We start from the raw sequence: 21,282 nt of genomic DNA, 5'->3' as shown, positions 1-21,282 counted from the left end.
CCAGGGCAGCCCCTCCACCAAACTCGGCCACAGACCAGCCTGCCAACTTTGTCCGAGTTCAGCTTCACAGTCAAGAGCAGGGAAGTTCCCTTCTGCACCTTAACTGCTTTCTGTCCTCCTCACCTGGCTCCAGGTATCTTTCTGGGCCACAATAAGCTTTTGCACAAAGCTTAGCTACGATTCTGTAAACATGAAAGCTGTCCAACCAGTCTTTGCCACCTACGTGAGGGGAGCCAGCCACAAAGCCGGGGCTTATCCGGCAGAGCCACGCACACGTTCCAAACCAGCGCTGAGCCTGTGCGCTGGGGCTTCACTTGTCATGTTCCGCACTTGTTTTTCCTCCCAAAGATCCAGGCAGGGGCAACACAGAGGCTGGTCTGGGCCAGATCTTGGGAATCCCCCAGGCAGCTGCAGGAGTGACCTGAAGCAAGGGGCGGAAATGTTCAGGAACAAACAGAACCTAAACCCAAGTTAATTAAAACAAAACAAAACCCTGAAACAACAAAAATGCATTCTGGCTTAGGCTTCAGGCGATTTCAGAGATGGAAAAACAAGCATTATAAGTAGAACAAGTTAGGATGTTATGCACAGGGGATCCCCAAACCCCTTTTAATTCTGAGAGAAAGAGACCTCACTTCATGCAGAAAGATTCCGTGTACCTTGTCATGAGTTGCTCAGGAGTGCAGAGAAAATGTGGCTGGAGGTAGATTTCTTTTTTTTAAGGGGCACAGAGTCATCAGCAGGTGGCAGACTTGGGGAGGCACCTGGTCTGGGTTGGCACCTCTCAGGAAATACCTGGGGAGGGCTGTGGATGGCTGTGGAATCCATGTTGCCTGCCTGCAGGGAAGACAGCTGTGGGGGGCGGCAAAACTGCTTCTAGCAGCCGGCCTAATAGGCATGCGGTGCTTTGTGACTTTGTGGGGCTCGCCTGGGGCTGGTCCTTGCTGGAGTTTGCTGTGTGTTTGCAGCTGCATGTGTCCTGGTTTAATTTGCGTCCGTCACATGATGTTACTGCCAAACAACACCAGGCTTAGTGCTTTCCCCTTGGAAATTTGGGTTTACCTGATACAGCAGGAATAGGGAGCCTTTGGCCCTCCAGATGTTGCTGAACTGCAGCCCCCATCAACAAGACCAGGAGGGGGTCCAGTGGTCAAGAAGGCAGTTCCTGCATGTACTAAAGAGGGATGTGAGGGACAGGTGGGGCTTGTCTACCTGGGAAGGGAGCCCACCTAGGAGAAGGAAAACTCTGGTCCTAACCCCCCACTGCCTTGCGGGATCTCTTTGGGAGAAGAAAGGCTCAGGAGTAAACCAAAGGGGAGTCCCTAAGGCGGTTGGGTGGTGCCTGGTACGCCTCCTTTGGGCAATTCCTGCAGCCAAGTTGGTGCCAAAGTCTCGCTCTGCTTTCCTTTGCAATGCTGAGAGGGGGGTCTTGTTGTCTGGGCAGCCCAGGACCTCCAGACACACAGCCCAGACTTGCACCCCAGGGAAGTCACTTCAGTGCTGCTGCTAACACAGCGGTTGGACTTCACCCCTGGAGGCAGACTCCATTGTCTCTTGAGTTAGACGGAGGCCATCAGTAAGTAGCCCTGGCTATTGGCCGTACTTGCTCTAGTTGGGTACCACCTGGAGGGCCCACGGTTCTCCATGCTTGCATATGGGGAAGATGCAGCAAGTCAGGGGGAAACTGGGCTCCAGACCTCTCTGCTGGGGGTCACCAGCGATTTGTTTCAGTGTTTCTGGGTGGGTGGCTCTGCTGCTCCCCTTTCCATGCCTGCTGCTTCCCCACGACTTTTCCAGCTGTGCTCTTAACTATTTCCAGTGAGCTCCGGAAGGAAGGAATATTCTTTTTGGTTTGATCCCTCAGATCAAAACCAGAAAACTGCAGAAGCAAACCGCATTGAAAATCTATTCACCCGATATACTGGGCAGCGTTCTGAAAAGCATTTGCTGAAAATTTATAATTGCTTTCATTCTCTTCCGCCCCCAGTTTGCTAGTAAGAGCACTTCAGGAGCTCAGCCATTTATATATAATCACATTGTGTGTGTGTACATATCTTTTTGGATCACTCAGACTTGCACAAATCTTGCACAAGTAAGTTACACTAGGCTGGCTCCGTGCTTTTGCAGACTTCTTGGGTGGGAAATTTTATTTTAAAAAGCAAGGCTCATGCTCCGCTATCTGTGTGCATGCACAACCCATCGGATGGCAGGGACAGATCCAAAAGGGAACAGGAAGGAGGAAGTTGCTCCTCATATATAAATTCAAATATGTGCAGGTGTGGATTGCTCTGCATCTAATTTGAAGGGGGGGGGTGGAATAGCAGCTGAATGATGCTCCAATGTGGACAAGACCTTGGTGCTTTGCTGAGCATCCTGGCCATTTCCTTTTGATTGGCACTTTCCTGCTAAGCAGCTGGCTGGCACCTGCTCTCTCTAGTTATTATAGTCAGCTTTTTTAAAAAAAATCTGTTTTGCTTTTTGGTTTCATGAATCTACCAGGAGGCTTCCAATTTAACAATTTCACAAGAAGAACAAAAGCAATATTAAAAGAAGCCAAAGATAGAAAGAACCAAACGATTTGCAGATGGAAAACAATGAAACTCAGAAGCAAATGCAAAGCTGAAAAACTAAAAGCTGCAAGCCTTGGGAAAACAGAAAGACCTTTCCCCCAAACCTGAAACTCCTTCCAGCTGGCATCACAGGGGCAGTCCAAGGATTGGTGGTCAGTCGGGTGGGTTGGAGGTCTTGGGTTTTGGCCTCGAGAGCCTTTTGGCCATTTCTGTGATGTGCGTAAGGGGATTCTTTTTGGTTGGAGGGGAGGGCAAAGAGCTCCTCCTTGGCCTTCATTCTTCCTGGCTGTTAGCAAAGCCAGTTGCTGGTTTTACAGAGTGAGGCCTTCCCAAAGCAAAGGAAGGATTGAATTCTGGGAAGGGTGCCTATAATAATCTCTCTCTCTGCCCCCCCAGGTCGTTTTATTCACAAGAACCTTTTACAGAGTGTTTGTAAAAACCAATCAGATTTCTACTGAGCATTTCAACAAACCCCAGGTGGGGACAAAGTTAAACTACAAAAGCTAATTAAGCATGCACTTCTGGGGTAAATAAAGAACAGAACTACAAAGGAGTGCTGTCTGGCAACCCTGGAAGGTGATAAACAAGGGATAAACATGATAAGAAGGATGGCCAGGAGGACAGTGATCAATGATCAATTATCACCTTCGATCACCTTCGGGTGAGATCTCTTTCCTGGCCCTAAGATTAACATCCTAAGATTAACATATCAGAAAAGCTACATCAAAGAAACTGCCCACTGTCTCTGATGACCCAGGATGCCTGCCTGGGTGCTGGGTGCATGACTTGTCAAGCAAGAGAAATGGGCAGTAGAGGAAATATGGCATAAATGTAGAAGCTGATGGGATTTAATCAGAAATTATGGTCAATACATTAAACCCAGTCAACACAATGCATTCATCGTGGACACAGTGGCTTGATGTATATCTTAGAATTCCTTTTGGTAATCCCATCTGATCACTACAACACAGCAACCCCTGAGGCTTGTTGGGGTGAGAATGAGAGACCCTGCAGACCCCAGACCCCCCCCACCCTTGCGCTATCCAGGTGCCTGGCCCCCACAGCTCTTTTCCTGTTGGCAGAGGGAGGGGCACACCCAGCCACCACCTGCGTAGCCAGCAAGGCGTGGGGCAGGTCTTGTTTGCTTGCTCTGTTTGAGGCTGAGGCCTCCAGCCTCTGCTGCTGCTGCTCTGCTTGGCTCTCTGCCTGCGATGGGGGGGGGTCATCCTGCTCCATTCATCCTCTGGGTCACTCTCCTTTTTTAAAAAAACTGATAAATTAAATTTTTTTTGAGGTTTTTATCTCTACAAAATAGAAAGAAAGAAAGGTTTACACATATGTGCATTGTAAGGTTACCAGACGTCCCCATTTCCCAGGGACAGTCCCCGGATTTACAAATCAGTCCCCGTACAAACTCCATTGAAGTTGAAAAGTGCCCCTGGATTCATTGAAAAAAAAATCTGGTGACCTATTGGCCCTGTTCTATTTTTACCAGTTGCTGGTAGGTTACCCAATTTGTATGCATATTCTTCTATTTCACCGATATCGTCTCCACTGGGGATCCCCACCAGGATATCCTTGGTCCTGCCCTGCACTGAGAGCAGCCTCCAGCAGGGGGCCCTGCAATACAGGTCCCTTCGCCCCCCAAGCTGCTCCTTGTCCATTGGCAGCAATGGAGCCCTGGGAGGAGCCAATCAGAGACTCAGGAGCCGCCTGGGCAGAGAGCGGGGGCCACGGTGTCCCCCTCTCTTCCTCCCTTAGGCCAGCGCTCCCGGCTGGGTCCTTCCCCTGATCTCAGGCTGGGCAGTGTCCAGTCCAGCTTCTCTGCACCTCCCTCAGCCCCACAGGAGGGAGGGCAAGGCCTGGAATTGGACCCATGGACAGCCCATTTATTTACAGTCATACCTCGGGTTACAGACGCTTCAGGTTGCGCATTTTCAGGTTACGGACACGCCAAAACCCAGAAGTACCAGAACGGGTTACTTCCGGGTTTCGGAGCTCGCGCATGTGCAGAAGCACTAAATTGCACTTTGCACATGCACAGAAGTGCCGAATTGCAACCTGCGTGTGCGCAGACGTGGCGCTGTGGGTTGCAGACGCTGTGGGTTGCGAACGTGCCTCCCGCACAGATCACGTTCGCAACCCGAGCGTCCACTGTATTTACTTCTTGCATTTCTGTCTATGATTCCGTGATCCCATCTTCTCCTCCAAGGTTCTCAAGGTAATGTGCATCGTTCTCCCCTCCGTATTTTATCCTTGCAACAACCCTGCGAGGTAGGTTTGGCTGAGAAGCAGCTCCTGGCCTGAGGTCACCCGGTGAGCTCCATGTTTGAGTAGGGATTTGAACCACAGAACCATAGAATGGCAGTTGGTCATCTAGTCCAACCTCCTGCAATGCAGGAGTCTCAGCTAAAGGATCCATGACAGATGGCCAGCCAACCACTGCTAACAACAACAACAACATATTTATACCCCACCCATCCTCCGAAGAAGGAGAGTCCACCACCTCCTGGCCAGGCTCACTTGCTCAGTCCGGGACAGACCGTGTACAACACTAAGAACTTAATTTGCGCAGCATGATAATAAAGAATAATACACAGCGTAATAATAGAATATTCATGATAATAGTCCCCCCACATTTAAAATACCATAGACCAGACATGTCCAAAGTCTATTTGGGGGGCCTAATCCGGCCCACTGGCCCCTGTGGCAGTCTATTTCCTGGGGTAAAGTCCTAAAAACACCCTCAACAACTTGAATCCTTAGAGAAGCTCAACAACATTGGTTAGCCCTTCGGTTGGCCCCCACGGCCCTTCACTTCATCAAATCTGGCCCTCTTTGAAAAAAGTTTGGACACCACGGCACATAGACTGTTTAATGCCTGAAGGGTAAAGAGGACTGTTTTTGCCTGGCGCCTGAAGACATGTGATGATGGCACCAGGCGAGCCTCCTTGGGGAAAGCCAACCACAGAAAAGGCCTGTTCTCGTGTTACTACCCTCTGGACCTCTCAGGCAGGGGGCACCTAGAGAAGGCCCTCAAAGGACACGTGCAGGGTCAGTTTCTGTGGGGAGAGGTGGTCCATCAGGTACTGAGGTGCGGAGGACTGAACCCAGGTGTTGTGCTGATGAGTTACAGCCCTGTGGTGTGCTCTGCCTTGCACTGGCTGGTTGAGGGCTGGGGCCTGGCCTTGTGGGGGGTGGGGGGCACCCTTGGCCTCTCCCTTCCAGCTCCCTGGTTCTTCTCTCTGGTGGGCAGAATCTCACTGGCTTCCCCCGAAGTCTTTTCCTTCTGCTCCTAGGGAGACCAGGGGCTGCAGTTCTTTCCACTGAGGCTGAGCTCTGAATCCCACAGAGGCGCCCCTTTCCCCTTCAGCTTCTCTCTGGGTGCCCCTGCCCTCCAGGCTCCAGCCACAGGCTTGAGGGCACTTGGTTTCCTCTGCCTGTCTTTGTGCCCCTCCTGGCGCTTTGCCCAGGTGCCACTTCTGAATGCTGAAGGACTTGGGCCCGGGTGGCATGCCAGGGATGCCTGAGGGAGCAGAGAGCCCTGCGAAGGAAGGGGCCTGGATCACCCAGTCCTGCCCTCTTTGGGCCCTCCCTCTGTGTCCTTGGCTTCACCTGTCTCAGGTTCCCGGCTTTGGCTGCCTTGATGCCAGGGCATGGAGGCTGCGGAGCCTCTCCTGGCCTGCAGGTGAGATGGTCTTCCCTGGAGGAATTCTCTGGCATGCGCACTCATCACATGGGAGCCTTTCCTGGCTGTGGGCATTTCCTCCTGGGGAAAGAGGTCTGGCTACCTGCCAGGGGGAGTGGAAGGGGTGCGACTCTTTATTTATAAAAAAAAAATTCATCCCACTGTATCATTTCTATCACAGTGGTTTACAATAATACAAAGCCACACAGTAAAATAAGAAAAAACTTAGAAACAAGTTCAAAGCAACAGAATTAAACACAAACATCAGGAGACGATTGTGGAAGGGATGTATTAACTGCCTGCTTGGGCCTGATGGAAGAGTAAAGTTTTCAGCAAGCTTTTAAAAGTTGGCACAGATGGCACCCGCTGAATCTCCATTGGCAGGGAGTTCCACAGGACCGGGTCAATGAGGCAGATGTTGTAAAATGAGCTTCCTTCAGTGATTGAGCTGGATCAGAAGGGTTCAGGCGATTCCTGAGGTGCCCTGGACCCAAGTTCTTCAGGGCGTTGTAAATTATTAGGACTTTGAACCTGGCTCTGTGAGACGCTCCCATTGGCGATCTTTTTGGGGATGGGGCCAGAGATCATCTGCTTTGCCTGCAGAAGGTCCTGGGTTCGCTTTCCGGCATCCATTGAACTGCTGCTGGAAAGGAGGGCAGCATTGCTCAGTGGTCTCAGACAGAGTGGGGTGAGGCAGTGGCCAAGCAAGGCTCCCTTTGCTTTCCAGCACCCGTTGTCCTTGGAGAGGGTCTTCTCCCTGCCTGCCGTGCCCCCTGCACAATGCCTGGCAGGGCTCCTCATTCTCCAGCTATTTCGGTGGCGCTTTGGATCAGGTGGCAAAGGCAGGTGTGTCTCTGAAGGGCACAGTGGGTGATGGGGAGAAGAAACCCCCCCCCCCGGTGCTGGTTCAGTGCCCAGCAGTACTAAACAACCATCACATTTTATGTACAGTCAGACCTCGGATCCCGAACACCTCCGTTTTGGAATGTTTTGGCTCCCAAATGCTGAAAACCTGGAAGTAAATCTTCCGTTTTTCAGACGCCGAACGGCCAACTTGGCTTCTGCTGAGTGCAGGAAGCTCCTGCAGCAAATTGGAACCCGCGCCTCAGTTGTTGAACATTTTGGAAGCTGAACGGGTTTCCATAACGTATTATGTTCGGCAGCCGAGGTTTGACTGTACAAGGAACTCCCCATTTGTGTGTGTTCAAGTCACTGCTTTGAAAGCAACTTTGTTCCTATCTGTCTTTCACTAGCGATGGTGGACACCCCTTGAGGGCGCAAAAATGTGTGTATTTTCCTCACTTTGGCTTGGAATCAACTTGATCCCCTTCCCCTCCTCCTTTTTCCTTTCTCCTTCTGTGATGGAACTCCTATTTGGGGATTTCCCTGGCTTTTTTCTGGCCCACGTAGGACCAGTCTGGATAGTTGGCCTTGGTGAAGACTTGACGTTTTCATCCCCAAAAAAGTTTTTGATTTGAGTTCCTACTGAAATGAGGTTGCATTTTAATGTTGCAATGTTGTATTTTAATCTTGTTTTTTAAGCTGTATTCAATCAATTGTTTTTATATTTGGTGTTAGCCACCCTGAGCCCGGTCTTGGCTGGGGAGGGTGGGGTATAAATAAATTATTATTATTATTATTATTATTATTATTATTATTATTATTATTATTATTATTATTAATTTTATCCAAGGGATATTCTGACTTTAACTTGCAGTTCTGGCAGGCCATGGGGAGCTTGGGAGATGCGTTCTCTTCTCCAAGGGACATGCTATGACCCCCCAGTTTTGAGAAACATCCGAGTCCCAGGGGACCCTCTGAAACCGCCCTGGGGGAGCTCAAGGGAGGAAACTGGGGGTGACTCCCTCTCTGCTCCTGGAGAATGAGAGCTTCTCAGCCATGGAACGGACTCCCTGGGGAGGCAGTGGGCTCTCCTTCCTTGGGGGTTTCAAGGCAGAGGTTGGGGGGGCCTCCGTCAGGGATTCTTCAGCTGGACTAGATGACCTTTGAGGATGCCTTCCAACTCTGCCATTCTGTGGTCCTCCTGCTTTGCTTCCTTTTTTAAATATAATTTTTTATTAGTTTTTTAACATACCATTTTCAACAATAATTAAGCATACTCTTACATCTTATTCAATTTTTTTTTACTTCCATCAGTCCTGTCTGAAAATTTCCCAATATAGTCTCTTAGTGTGCATTTCTTATTTTCCCTATTACATTTCAAACACATAACCAATATCTCTATCTTTTTCTACTTTACAGATAGGTAGCCGTGTTGGTCTGCCATAGTCAAAACAAAAAAAATTCCTTCCAGTAAGGTGTTACTGGAAGGATTTTTTTTTGTTTTTCTACTTTGTAACACTTCATATATTTCTCCTTCTCGTAGTCCTACTAGCGTAATTTGTTGATTACAGTTGCTCTTCAAATAATTTATATGCTTCTTCCAATCTTCTGTGAATCTCTGGTCCCGCAGGTTCCGAATCCTTCCTGTCATTTTGTCCAATTCTGCATAGCCCATTAATTTCATCTGCCATTCTTCTTTCGTAGGAATTTCTTCTTCTTCAAGCCTCCTGCTTTGCTTCCCTCCAGCCTGAGGGGGGATTCTGGAGGACTCAGAGGACTCACTTGTCTTTATTTTGGGTAGCTGCAATCTCAGGGCTGTGGCAGCTTAACCCTTCGCCCTGCACACAGGTGTGGCCTCCCTCTTGGCTGGGCTTGTTCATTGGGTTTCTCTGTCTGAAAAGCTTATTTATTTGGTGTGCAGAGGTTCGGCAAATAGCACCCACCTGGGGAGATGACATCACCCTCCCTGGACAGACACTCCCTCCCCCCAGGTCACTCACCTGCCTTAAGCAATCTTGGGCAGAGGCTGGGGGCCAGCCTGGAAGGGCATCATCCTGCTCCTGCACTCTGGGTAGAGCCTGATTACCAGTAAGAGAGCCAGTTTCCTCCCTCCAGCCATCCCTGGGGGGGGGGGTGAAGGAGGAGCCCTGAAGGGACTTTTGCTCGCCCAGGTGCAACCCCTCAGCCCCACACCTGGCTGCATTGTGAAATGCTGCCATGTCTGCCAGGAGACCTGTCGCCAGGAAGAGGAGTGCCCCAAAGAGGGTGGGGCAAAAGGCACCAGGTGTTTAAGGGTCAAGCCCCTGTCAGGGACACTTGAACTCTGGTTCTTGCCTTGCTGGGGGTTGGACTAGATGACCCCTGGCGTTCCTTCCAACTCAATAATTCTGTGGGATTCCCCTCCTGGGAGAGGAATGTGCTTGACCCCAAGATCACTGGCAGCAAAGCCTCTTGTCTGGCAAGTTTGCGCCTCCTCCCCTCCTCCTGCCAAAGGTTCAGAGGCGATCCCTGCTCTGGAATGCAGGTGGGGGGCATTATTCATACCTAGGAGCCCTTTGATCGCTGGCCTGTGGAGTCCAGAGTTTCCTGCCAGGCCCAGCCAGCGTGGAAGTGGACCCAAGTCCTGCTCTCCTCCTCCTCCTCCTCCCAGCAAGGATCCAGGCTAGCCTGGCAAAGCAGAGTTTGTGACCTTGTGGCTGAAATGTTTGCCCCTGGCTCTAGGAATCCGGTGGGGGGGGGATGTCAGGAGGCCCCTCAGCTCCCAGAAGGCAGCTGCTCTTCCCATGGAAGGAGGTATCCTGGCAACCAAAGAGAGCTCCCTTTTCTTCTCATCCCAAGCTGGGGGCATGAAAACTAGAGGGCAGCGATCCAGGCACAATTAAGCACTTTTGAGCCTCTTTCCTCTGGGGGAGGTGTGCATGTGTGTGTGTAATTCTGCCACATGCAGCTTCTCCCTACTGAGGTCCAGGGAAATGTCGTGGTCCAATTCTGCCCTTGGGGTGCGCTTCCTGCAAACCTAAGTGTCGACACACGAGCGGTTCGACAGTGGAGCAGTCTCTCCTGGGAGACTGTGGACTCTCCTTTGCCTTAGTCGCGACTAGGTTTTTCTGTGAGCGAAGTTGCCGTTCTCATGATGGTTGGATGTGTGGGGTGCAGCTCAGCTCCCACGGGGTTAACCCAAACCCACAAGGGACACTGGGAAGAGCTGGGAAGCGATGATGCTTGGGAAAGGAATCTGGCAGGCAGCCTGGCTTACTAGCATGAGTCATCTGGGCAGAAGCCTCTGGGGTGCTGCGTGTGTGTCCCTTTGCTGGTTATGAGGGACCACTGATGGTGACCCCCAACACTGAGCCTAGCTTGACTTCACGATGGGTAAGAAAGAGGGTGGGCCCTGCATTAAGGCACTGGCACCCCAAGTGCCTAGAAAGGATCATGTGAACATTGCAAGTGCCTGCAGGATCAGGCCAATGGCCAACTAGCCCAGCCTCCTGTTCTCACAGTGGCCGTCCAGAGGCCTGTGGGAAACCTTCCTGTGGTTTCCAGTATCTGGTATCCAGAAACATTGTTGCCCCCAGTTGTGGGGGTGGAACAGAGCCCTCCATGGCCCCCCTGCCTTGAATTTGTATAAATCCCTCTAGGCTGGTGGCCTCCTGTGGGAAGGACTTCTGCCCTGCATGCAGAAGTCCTTCCTCTTATCTCTTCTGAATGGGGGTGGGGAGGGGCTGGATTGGATGGCCTTTGGGTTCCCTCCAGCCCAGAGGTGCTTCTTTCAGTTCTCGCTGGCGCTGCTTCCAAAGGGCCGGCCAGGTTGCCTTTGCTTCTTCGCAGCCAGAGCAGCCGAGCCGAGCAGTTGGCGGCTGGCAAGGAGCTTTTATGGGGAGTTCCCTGAGCAACCCATTTGCTGGCTGCCCTCAGGCCACCAGCAGGTGGCTCAGACCAGTGGCAGAGGCTCCCTCTTGGCCCCTCCAGATGCCCTCTGTGGCGCTGCCCTGGGTAACCCAGGCGGGGCACCCCAGGGGAGTTCCCCGGCTGGTTTCTGGCACGCCTGCTCCTATCAAAGGCCAGTGATCAGCCTGGCATGGCCACAGCCTGCCCAGAGTCCACCTGACGCCACTCCCTTCTGCCCCAGGGCTGAGTCACGGGAGCTCCTGGCACACCGCCAGGGGGCCAACGCCAGAGTCTGAGCATGACTGCTGGGGCTGGAGCAGGGGGCTCAGGCTGGCTCTCAACCCCTGCAGGAGTGAGCCCGACCTTTGACCTTTCCTCTCTCCCCATCATACAGGAGACCTTGGCAAACTGGGTGCAGAGGAGGACCCCCAAAACCACGCCCAGCGGGATGAGTGGGTGGGCAGCCCTGCCTATGCCAGCTGGTCCTCCAAGTCCTGCCTGAATTAATGCCCTGGATGGCCCCCTCCCCAGCTGAATTGTGCCCCCTGCTTTGCCCCAACCCCCCTGGCTCCCCCCTGGTGCCACTGTGCTCTGTCCTGCAGGCTCAGGAACACGAGGCGATTGTCATTCCCTAAGAGGGCACGTTGACTTCATAGCGCATACTTGGGCCAGGCTGGGGCACTCTGAGTTCTGCAGCACAAATAATCCCGCTGGGGTTCTCACTCTCCCCCCCCCCCCGTCTGTGGACTCTTCCCAGGACTTTTGGTGCAGCCATGGGGCTATTTTGTTGCCGCTGACGTCAGTGGTGGGGCACATGTGCCAGCTGCGGGAAGACGAGGGATAATTGGCCATTGCGGAGTTGGGGGGGTGGGTTGGAGAGAGAAAGAACTCCTCTGCTGGAAAAATCCCTGGAACCTGTTGGAGTCAGAGCGGGTGCTTTATAAATACCTGTTGGCCTCATAGCTTGCAGGGGGTGGGGCAGGCGGGTTGGCGCAATAAAACGACACATGGCCCCGTCTCTCTCCCTCTGTCTGTCCTGCTAGGCTTTGTGGGAGGGGGAGCCCGCCTGCCCACCCACCCACCCGCTCGAGTTACACTCCTGCTATCAAGAGAAGATGGCTGGGCCAGAGGCTCAGGCAGAACTGGGGGTGGGTGGGAGGACATGCAGGAGAAATCCACAGGAGGAGGACTCTTGCCCTCGAAATCCCTCTGCAGCCTGCCAGTCTTTAGATCTGGGTCCCCTTCTTGGGGTTCCAGGGTCCCCCAGCACAGACCCTCCCCATACCAGTCACAGAAGGAAGAACCAAGGCATGGCCACCCAACACCTCTGGTGTCATTGATGGAGAGGCCACCCACCTGGATGGCTTTGAAAGAGGCTGAGACAAATTCATGGAGGAGACGGAGGGCTGCGGATGTAGCCAGGAGGGCTCTGTTCTGCGTCCCCAGAGAGGAGGCGGAGCGGCCCTTGCTCTCTGGTCCTGATTTACCACCACTGTGAGAATAAGATGCTGGACCAGATGGGCCCTGTTGGCCTGACCCTGCGCCCTATGGAGCTCTCTCCCCCTAGAGGTGGCATGGCTGAGACTTTAAAAGGGAAGGGAGCAAATTCCTGGAGGACCAGGCTATTGCAGGCCACTAGCCACAATGGCTACCGCCTCTCTTCCCCGTCTGAGGGCAGGATTTTGGGAGCTGCAGGTGGGGAGAGCAGCTGCAGTTGCGCTCAGGCCCGGAAGAGACCCCCGTGGGCCCCGGGAGGACAGGAGACCGGGCTAGCTGGGATCTCCCTGTGGCCTCGTCCCTCGAGGGCTGGGCTCTTCCGAGGAGTCTGGAAGTGGCCCTGCGTCGCCTCCTTCCCAAGGGGACGGCGGGGTCCCTGGCAGCAGCCGCCACCTCGCGGGCCGGCACAACGGCCCTCGCTTGCCAGGCCTGGCCCCCAGGTGGCAGGTGCTCCGCAGTCCGTCGACCGGCCGGCCCGCCCCGTCGCTCCTCCGCCCCGGCCGGGGTTGGGCGGCGTGGGCGGCGGTGCCTTTAAAGGGTCGGGCCCGGCCGGCAGCTGGAATGTCCTTGCAGGGCTTGGCTCCCCGGCCGAGCCGCCTCCCTCCCCGTCGCGCTTCCCCGCCCCCGAGAGGCAGGCAGGCAGGCAGGCAGGCCGGGCGCCCCCTCGCCGGCCAGTCCGCCCCGCGCCATGGCCACCTTCAACCTCAGCCTGCTGCCCCCCAACCCCGAGGAGAAGGACTTCATCCAAGCCTACGAGGACGTGCGCGAAAAGTACAAAGGTAGGCAGGCGGGCGGGCGGCGGGCGGTGCGCCCCACGTGGCGCGGGCGGCCCAGGGAGCTCCCGGTGCCCGATGGGCGCCACGCACCGCCGCCGCCGCCTTCCCTTAATAGGGCATAAGTTTGCGTCGGGCCGGACCTGTTGCGGAGCCCCGGGCGCCGGGGAGCGAGGCCCACCAAGGGGAGCCGGGCAGGCAGGCCGGCGAGACCCCGGGGCGCTGCTGGAGAGGAAGGGTCCTGGCCCAGCCCTGCTGCCCTTTCCCTTCGGGGCTCCATTAATGCGCTCCGTTAGCGCGCTGAAGTGGGCAGGGCCGGCTTGGGGGCCGCGGGGCCAATTAGTAAAATCAATTAACACGTCGATATTCCGCCTTCCTGTCCTTTTAAGTCGGGTGAAACGCGAGAAGCGCGTTGCTCTTTAGAACAGCAGAGCAGGCTCGCTTCTGTTTGGGGAAGGTTTTGGTTTTGGTGAAGCGAAAAGGGAATAAAAACGGACCATATTGGAAGCAGAAGCTGCAACTCTCCGGGTGGCTCCAACTTCAGTCCCTCCGAGGAGAAGCTGAGCTGGGGGTTTGGTTGCTCCCTCCCTCTGCAGCTGCTGTCGATTAAGGGGCGAGGCTTTGGGTCTGGGGCTGCTCTGTGCGGGGGGCAGAAGTTGGCAGGGTGTGGGGCAGAGTCCTGAGGAAGGGGCCCCACATACCACAAGGTGCTGAGCATTGACAGGAGATGGGAAAAGCCGATCAGGGTTGCCCCTTGGGGAGCAGGTGCTGGGCTGTGTGTGCCAGGGATGGGGGGCTCACTCTAGGTGCCCCCCTCGCCCCCTTCTCTCCTTGGAAGTTTCATGCACAAAATCTGAAATGCTGGAAAGCTGGTGCCAGTCAGTGGGCACAATCCTGAGCCAGATGGAGCAATGGGCGGACTTTGCTTGTGGTCGCTTCCTTTGCCTCCCCCTCCTGGGTTCTGCCAGTGACTGAGGGGAGCTAGGGAGCAGAGCCCCCCCCTGCCTTCCTGGGCCAAGGACCACGCCTTGAGGGCTTCAAACTAGCCAGGGCACATTTTTTGGCCCCCTGAGAGCTGAGAAAGCTGGAACCCTTTTGATCTGGAGATGCTCTCTGCTCAGTTCCTAATGCACATCTCTTCACTTTAGCTCCACTTTGGGGAGGTGGGATGCCGTTGCCCTTTGACCCGAACCCCTCCCCTTTCCGCTCAGGCTGGTTGTGGCCACTTAGACAAAGGCACTCTGCACACCCTGATTGATTTATTTATTACCCCTGAGAGCAGCTTCTCTCTGTCAGTCTTTGGCATTGCCCCCCCCCCCCCAATTTCCAGACATTTTCTGATTGCAGAGCATGTGAAGGCTGGGCTGGGGGTGGGCAGTGGGTCCCCTAGGCAGGATGCTGGGCAGCAGTTTCTGGGGGGGGGGAAGGAGTGTGTCCCCTCTCAAAGGGATCTCCCACCTGCATGTGGTGGGAGAGGGACCTGGGAGCTATTTAGAAGCTTCCTGGGGGCCCCCTCCCTTTACTCTGGCCCACCTTCCTCTGCAATCTCCCCCCCCCCCATAGGCTGCCCTTGTTGCCAAAGTCCTCCTTGATTTCTCTCAGGGATGATGGGCAGGGAATGGGGGTACTCTGTCCCCCCCCCCAGAGTCCCATGGAGCTGCCTCCATGCTTCTCAGCTGCCCTTCAAAGGACAGGCAGGCTGCCCTACCCTTTTCCTGACTGACAGCAGGTGGGCGGGGCTGTGCCCAGTTCAGCTCTCAGGGCTGGGAATTGGGGGCTCATTTGGGAACCCCAGAAATCTGCAGTTTATTTGTTCCATTGCAGTTTCCCTCTCTCCTTCCCCCCCCTTTTTTAAATCCTCGCAGCAGTCAGGATGGCAGAGTAGGAACATTCAGGAAGAGAAGCCCTGCTAGGTGGAGAAGCCCTGCTGCCTCCCACTCTTGTGCAAGGCAGAAGCGTGTGTGGCATTGCGTTGTGGCTCTGTGGCTACGAGACAACGGTTGTCTGCACATGTTCCTCCCACCAGGTGGAATCCTAGACTTGCAGAGTTGAAAGTGAACCTGTGGACATCTAGTCCAACCCCCTGCAATGCAGGAAGCGTGACTTGAAAGTGGCAGGCAAAGTTCAGCCCCACCAGGCTCTTCTCCACCTGGGTGTTGTCTCTTCCTTGCCATGCCCCCCCATCTGGCAGTGACTTGTGGGTGATGCCAGCCTAGGTCTGCCCCTGTTATGTGTGGCTGTTCCAAGATTCAAGTAGGGCAGCTGTTTTGACCAATGTGGGCCATTGCACTGAGTGGTTCAAAGGGGCGCTGCTGGTAGCTGCAGAGCTCACTTTTGAGGTGGGGGGGGGAATTGCTGAGTGTCTGCTGCCTCTTGAGAAATGCTTCCACAACCCCTCCCCGCAATTGCCACACCTCTCCCTTTGCAGGAGTAACCAGAGCTGTGTCACCTGTTTCTTTGCATGCAAGGCAGTTCCTGCAAGTGAGAGTTTGGGAGGGTCTGGGGAGGCCCTCCGTAATATTTCCAGAGCCCAGCATTGGGGGTGGGGTCTGGGCTGCCAAAGGCCAGAATGTCAAAACTTGGATTGTTTCATGCAGATGGTTGTGGAAGATTTGTCAGCCTAGATCTGGGCATTTAAAAAACATGTCTGCTACTATTTACTTCTTTTGGTGGGGTGTCCTGGATTTAATTAGTTTTTGCACAGTGCAGAAGCAGGCGCTGAACTTGCCAAGGGTGAAATTCACCCCAAGGCACACTCTCCCTTCGTCTCCTGAGACAGACGGATGCCAGCTACTTATGTGGTCTGGTTTGACTTTGCTTTTTGTCCCCCACCCCCGTAAATTTGTATCATTTTCTTTACATGTTCATTCTTACAATACATTAATCAACACATAAACCTTTTTGCTCTGCCGAGCTTGCAACTTCCCTCCTTCCCTTCAGTTGGTATCCCTTATCAAATCCAGTTGCGTATTTTAACTTTTTACATCTTATCTATCTTATCTACATTGTAGGAATTACTTCAAACCTGCTAGTGTCTTTTAAGTTTTTACAGTTATCCTTTAAGTATACAATAAATTTACTCCAATTTTCCTGGAATCTCTGATCGTCCTGATCCCGAATCCTGCCGGTCAGTTTGGCTAGCTCCGCATAGTCCGTCATTTGCGTCTGCGACTCCGCAATGGTGGGAACTTCTTGTGATTTCCAGTTTTGGGCCAACAAAGTCCTTTGCTTTTTGAACACTACCCCAGGATGCTATGGGATAAAAGGTGGTCTGAACATTTCATAAATAAGCCAGGTATGCTTTCCTGTGGGTGGGGGACATGGGGGGTGGCTTAGCATCCTCTGCTTGCTCTGTCTTCCCAGAACTTGCTGCAGCAGAAGCCCTGACAGAGGCCAGACAGTTGCCTGTGGGAATCCACAGGCAGAATTGAACCCCAAGAGCCCTCTCCCCTCCTGTCGGGTTTTCAGCAGTGAAGGCAAACACAGCCATCCTGGCTAATAATAGCCCCTGATAGCCCCCCCCCCAATCCTCCATGAATTTATCCATTCTCTTTGAAAGCCATCACTGCCTCCTGTGGGAGGGAGTTCCACAGGTTAACGGCGCTGTGTGAAGAAGGACTTAATTGGTGTTATGTGGGAGAAGGAGACAAATGTGTCTCTATTTTCCTCCAGGTCTTGCATCCTCTTATAAACTTCTCTCTTGCTGCCTCTGACTTGCCTTTTTCTAAGCTAAAAAGCCCCCAATTCTGCAGCTTTTCTTCAGAGGAGAGTTGCTCCATCACTCCCCCCCCCCGAGCATTTCAGTGACCCTTTTCTGAACCTTTTCCCACTCTGAATTATCCATTTTGAGGTTAGGCAACCAAATACTGCACACACTATATTCCGAATGTGGTCCCGCCATAGATTTGTGTGAGGGCCTTCTTCCAATCCTGGCTGTCTGCTGCACTGAGCTGGGGCTCCTGTGAGTCACGCCCATCCCTGCCTTGCTCCTTCTAGCCTGGGGGGGGGGGGGAAGCACCTGCTGGAGCAGGAGCAGCAGCCACCTCTGCCTGCCTGGGGGGCCAGTGTAGCTCCTGCCTGTCACTGGCCCCTTTTGGAGCTGGTGTGGAAGGGGCAGTGGGTGGGGTGAGGCGCAATGCAGGAACATGGAGATACTAGCGAGAGAGCCAGGCCCCCAAGCGCAAGACTGGGAGATGCCGGAGGGCTGGCTGGCTGGCTGGCTGGCCAGACTCATCCTCCTTGCTGGTGCACCAGGATTTATGGCCCTGCAAGGCTGCAGTGCGGCTGGAATTGCTGCTGTGGCTGATTCTGGCAAGTGGCCTGGCAGGCGTTCCTGTAGCGCTGCGTGGTGCAAAGGACAGGGTGCTCTGCCTAGGGGGACCCCCTTTATGTTCCTGCTGGTCCAGACTCACACGGGGGGGGGGCGAGGATAGAGCATGGGCTGTGGAGTTCCTCCAAATTGTAAATAGCACCCCCCCAGGATTGCTGCAGGCAGAGAGATGGAGTCAGGCCAAGTGGCCCTGCCCCAGCCAAGTGGCCATGCAGGGGGCCCAGACCTCTGGGGGGTCCCCTGCACCTTCCTCTGCCTGCTTGGGGCAGGGAGGAGGGCGCCTGGCCCAGGAGCAAGGGGGGTGTTGCCGGGGGGGGGGGGTGAGGGCTCAGTGGGAGCTCTGCTGCGCTGCACAGAATCAAGATCCCTTTATGCAGATCTGTGGCACAGCTTGGAGCGCCATGGGCAGTTCTGCCTGCCAGTGCCTCAAAGGGGAGCCCACAGAGCTAGAAAAGGCTCAGACCAGGGCAGCCAAATTGACCAAAGGGCTGGAGCAACTCGCCCAGGAGGAAAGCTGATGACATTGGGGCCTTTTTTTGTTTAGAAAAACAGTGAATAAAGAATGGGGGTGCATTAAAATTAGGCAAGCTGTGGAGAGAGCAGATAGGGAGAAGCTGCTCTCCCTCTCTTGAATAATATTGGAACCCAACGGGGCCGTGTAGTGAAGCAGAAAGTAAGCTCTGCATGCAGTGCATAGTTAGACTGTGGAACTCCCTCCCACTAGATGTAGTGATGGACACAAACTCAGGGTGGTTTTAAAAGAGGATTGGAGAAATTCATGGAGGCTCTCAGTGACTCCTGACCAGGGCTTTGTTTTAGCCAGAACCCACCGGAACTGGCTCAGGTGGGCACCATTGCCATCGTAAGAGAACAAGGGAGGTGTTCAAGATGAGTTCTGGCACCTATTTTTCTAGAAAAATGGCCCTGCTCTTGACTCAGATGGTTCTGCTGGGCTTCCACAGTTGGAGGAGGTGATGCTTCTGAGGGACAGTTGTTGTCCAGCACAGGGCAGGAGAGCCCTTCTGTTGCCCTCAGTTCCTGCTCCCCTGTGGGCTTCCAGAAGAGGCGTCTGCTTGGCCCCCCGTAGAAAGAGGGTCCTGATCCAGGGTTACTCCCTTCAGCCTGATCCAAGCAGGGGGGTTCTTAGGCTCAAAGTAACCCATCAAATCCTGTGCCGTTTTCTAGATCCTGCAAATGCAGACGCCTTGTCTCTCACTGTGTTCATTAGGCATTCCTTTCACCTTTATTCAATAAAACTCTCCAAATGAGTTCTGAGGGGGAGGCATAATTTATTCTGCACTTTTTTCTACTGTTTGCAAAATTCTGCTTCTGCTAATCCTGGTTAGGGAGAAGGAGACATGCTGGAGCCTCATCCCAGGCTTGGCTTGGCTTGCAGAAGTCCCCAGTTTGAAAGAAAAGAAACTGCCCCCCCCCACCTTGGCCTGAGAAGCGTGGAGAGCGAGTCAGCACAGGCCTTGCAAGGAGGCAGGCAGCGTCTCATGTCCATCTTGCCAGACCCCAGGGGACCTTAGCCAGCTCCTCCTCCTCCTCCAGTTTCTGGGATTTCAAGAGTTACAACTTCTCACACATTTTAAAGCTGTCTGCTCTGTCATCTTAAGGACTAGAAACTGACTAGAGAAAGAATAAAATGAAAGCAGGGGTTTTCAGGATCTCTTCCCGGTGCAGACTCTGCCTTCCTTTCTCTGTGGGTCGTGTTACTCAATGGGCCCCATGTTCTGGGAGGCAGCAGTGCTTCCAAACCCCACTAGCTGGAAGACACAGGCGGGGAGAGTGCTGCTCTTGTGTTCGAATCCTGCTTGAGAGTCTCCCACTGGGGCATCAGGTTGGCCACTGTGAGAACAGGACTAGATGGGCATTGGCCTGATCCCACAGGCTCTCCTTCTGTTCTCTGATAGTGGACAGAAAAGGGTTTCTCTGGAACCCTCTAGGGAGGAGGGCCCTATAGGGGTTCTTCTCCCTTCCAAGAGGCGTGACTGAGCGGCCTTCTCTGCATCCCAGGCAGGATCCAGCCACGTTCCTTTCCTTTCCTCCAGGAGAGACGCCAGAAGGAGCTGATACTTCTGAGCTGCCTGCTTCAGTCGCCACTTCTGTTGCAATCTGCGCAGTTCTGAAGTATTCAAGATCAGAGCCAAGAGCCACTCGGTGTGTGTTCTGCCTTGGGGCTGGTGCAGAGCAGCCTGGGACCAGGGGCTGGCAAAACAGCCCAGGGAGGGGGCTCTCTGGCCATTTCCTCCTGCAAGCAAGTTCTGGAGGGTGAGATCTTGCAGAACCTAGTTCTGAGATTCCGCCTGCTGCCTCCTAGAATTCAGGCTTCCTCAGACTCAGCCCTCCAGATGTTTTGAGACTACAATTCCCATCATCCCTGACCACTGGTCCTGCTAGAGTTGTAGGCCAAAAACATCTGGAGGGCTGAGTTTGGGGGCGCCTGCCCTGGAGTCTTCTTGCCTTGCACCTTCACCCAAAATGGGACATAGTTTCCTCCTTGGCTCTCTTCTGTTATTGGTCTCAGCAGCTGCTGGCCAGAAGGTAGACTGCCTCTGAATGCAGAAGTTCCACAGAACCTCATCACTTTCCTTCTTATTTCATTTTTACCCCCCTTTTCTTTCCATTTTTAGCTTTTACACCATAATTTATTTGCAGAAGTTAATCGAAACAAGTCCAAGTATTAATTTGAGGGCACTGCTTTTTAAGGTAATCTCCGTATTTTCCCCAATCTTTTTGAAATTTTTGTTTGGGCTGACCCCTAAATACACCAATCATTCTAGCCAATTCTATATAATCCAATAATTTATCTTGCCATTCTGTTTTTGTCAGTATTATTTCTTTCCCCCCAATTTTTGGCAATTACAGTAGTGTTCTCGCAGCCCCTGTAGCATAAAGAAATATTTTCTTATTTTCTCGGAACCTCATCACTCAGGCAGGCCTTGATTTGCAACATGAGGGGCACCTCACCCCTAGGACCCCCTGGGGCTCTAAATGGGGCTGTGCTGTGGTGGGAGAAGCCCCTGCTAGTGTCAGCTCAGCAGATCTCTGGTTCTAGGCTGGGGAGGAGCCATTCTGGCTCCGTGGAGGAGCGCTGAGGCTGGAAGCTGCTTTGCCACCTGCGGTTGGGATTGGGGCCAGGTCTTGTGCTCTGCCCCTTTTCCTTTTACACAAATAGCGCCCTTGTGGAGCTGGGAACATCAGCGCACCAGGTGCTGCCCGCTGCCTGTCCCCTAGGCTTGTGGGCTGTGGCTTTGCGTTGTGAAACCACACCAAAAGTGCCCTCAGATGGGCCCGTCAGGCACTAGGACCCTGTGCTGGCCGCTGCTGGGGGCCTGGGAACCACAGCTGCTGGTGCTGAGTCACTTCCTCTCCCTTTCCCTCTGCCCCCCCTATTTCCAGTCCCAAGCCCCACAGTGAACCAGGAATTCTGCACATTTGACACAGAGGCAGGAGCTAGTTTGTTTGCTTTTTATTTTGGGGCGTGCACATCTCAGCTGGCGTTTCTGCCAGGGGGCATTGGGGTGTGTGGCTGGCTTGCAACCTCTGCAGCCTTGTGCCCACTGGGCATCCCCTGGCACCAGGCTGGCAGTGGGAGGCTCAGAGTGATGTGGGGGCAGACAGTGGCTTCAAGTTACAAGAAAGGAAATTCTGACTGAAGATCAGGAAGAACTTTATTGGCAGTAAGAG

The 21,282-nt window shown here is 53.7% G+C and overlaps 1 protein-coding gene across 8 annotated transcripts in view; it reads left to right on the top strand.

Annotated features, from left to right (window-relative positions):
* PLEC (plectin) overlaps positions 1-21,282 on the top strand; it is a gene marked incomplete at its 3' end in the record, with an annotated part of 109,328 nt that overhangs the window by 15,022 nt on the left and 73,024 nt on the right. For 2 of the 8 annotated variants that reach the window (XM_081919557.1, XM_081919554.1), the window contains exon 1: positions 13,118-13,265. The exons of the other annotated variants lie outside the window; for them this stretch is intronic. In XM_081919557.1, coding sequence (XP_081775683.1) covers positions 13,175-13,265 — 91 coding nt within the window. In that variant the 5' untranslated portion in view covers positions 13,118-13,174. Of the gene's footprint in view, positions 1-13,117; positions 13,266-21,282 lie in introns of those variants that run through there. 8 annotated transcript variants of the gene reach the window in all.

Source organism: Podarcis melisellensis (assembly GCF_964234715.1).
Source record: "Podarcis melisellensis genome assembly, chromosome: 7".
NCBI classification, from domain to species: domain Eukaryota; kingdom Metazoa; phylum Chordata; class Lepidosauria; order Squamata; family Lacertidae; genus Podarcis; species Podarcis melisellensis.
This window is presented reverse-complemented; position numbering and strand designations above follow the sequence as displayed.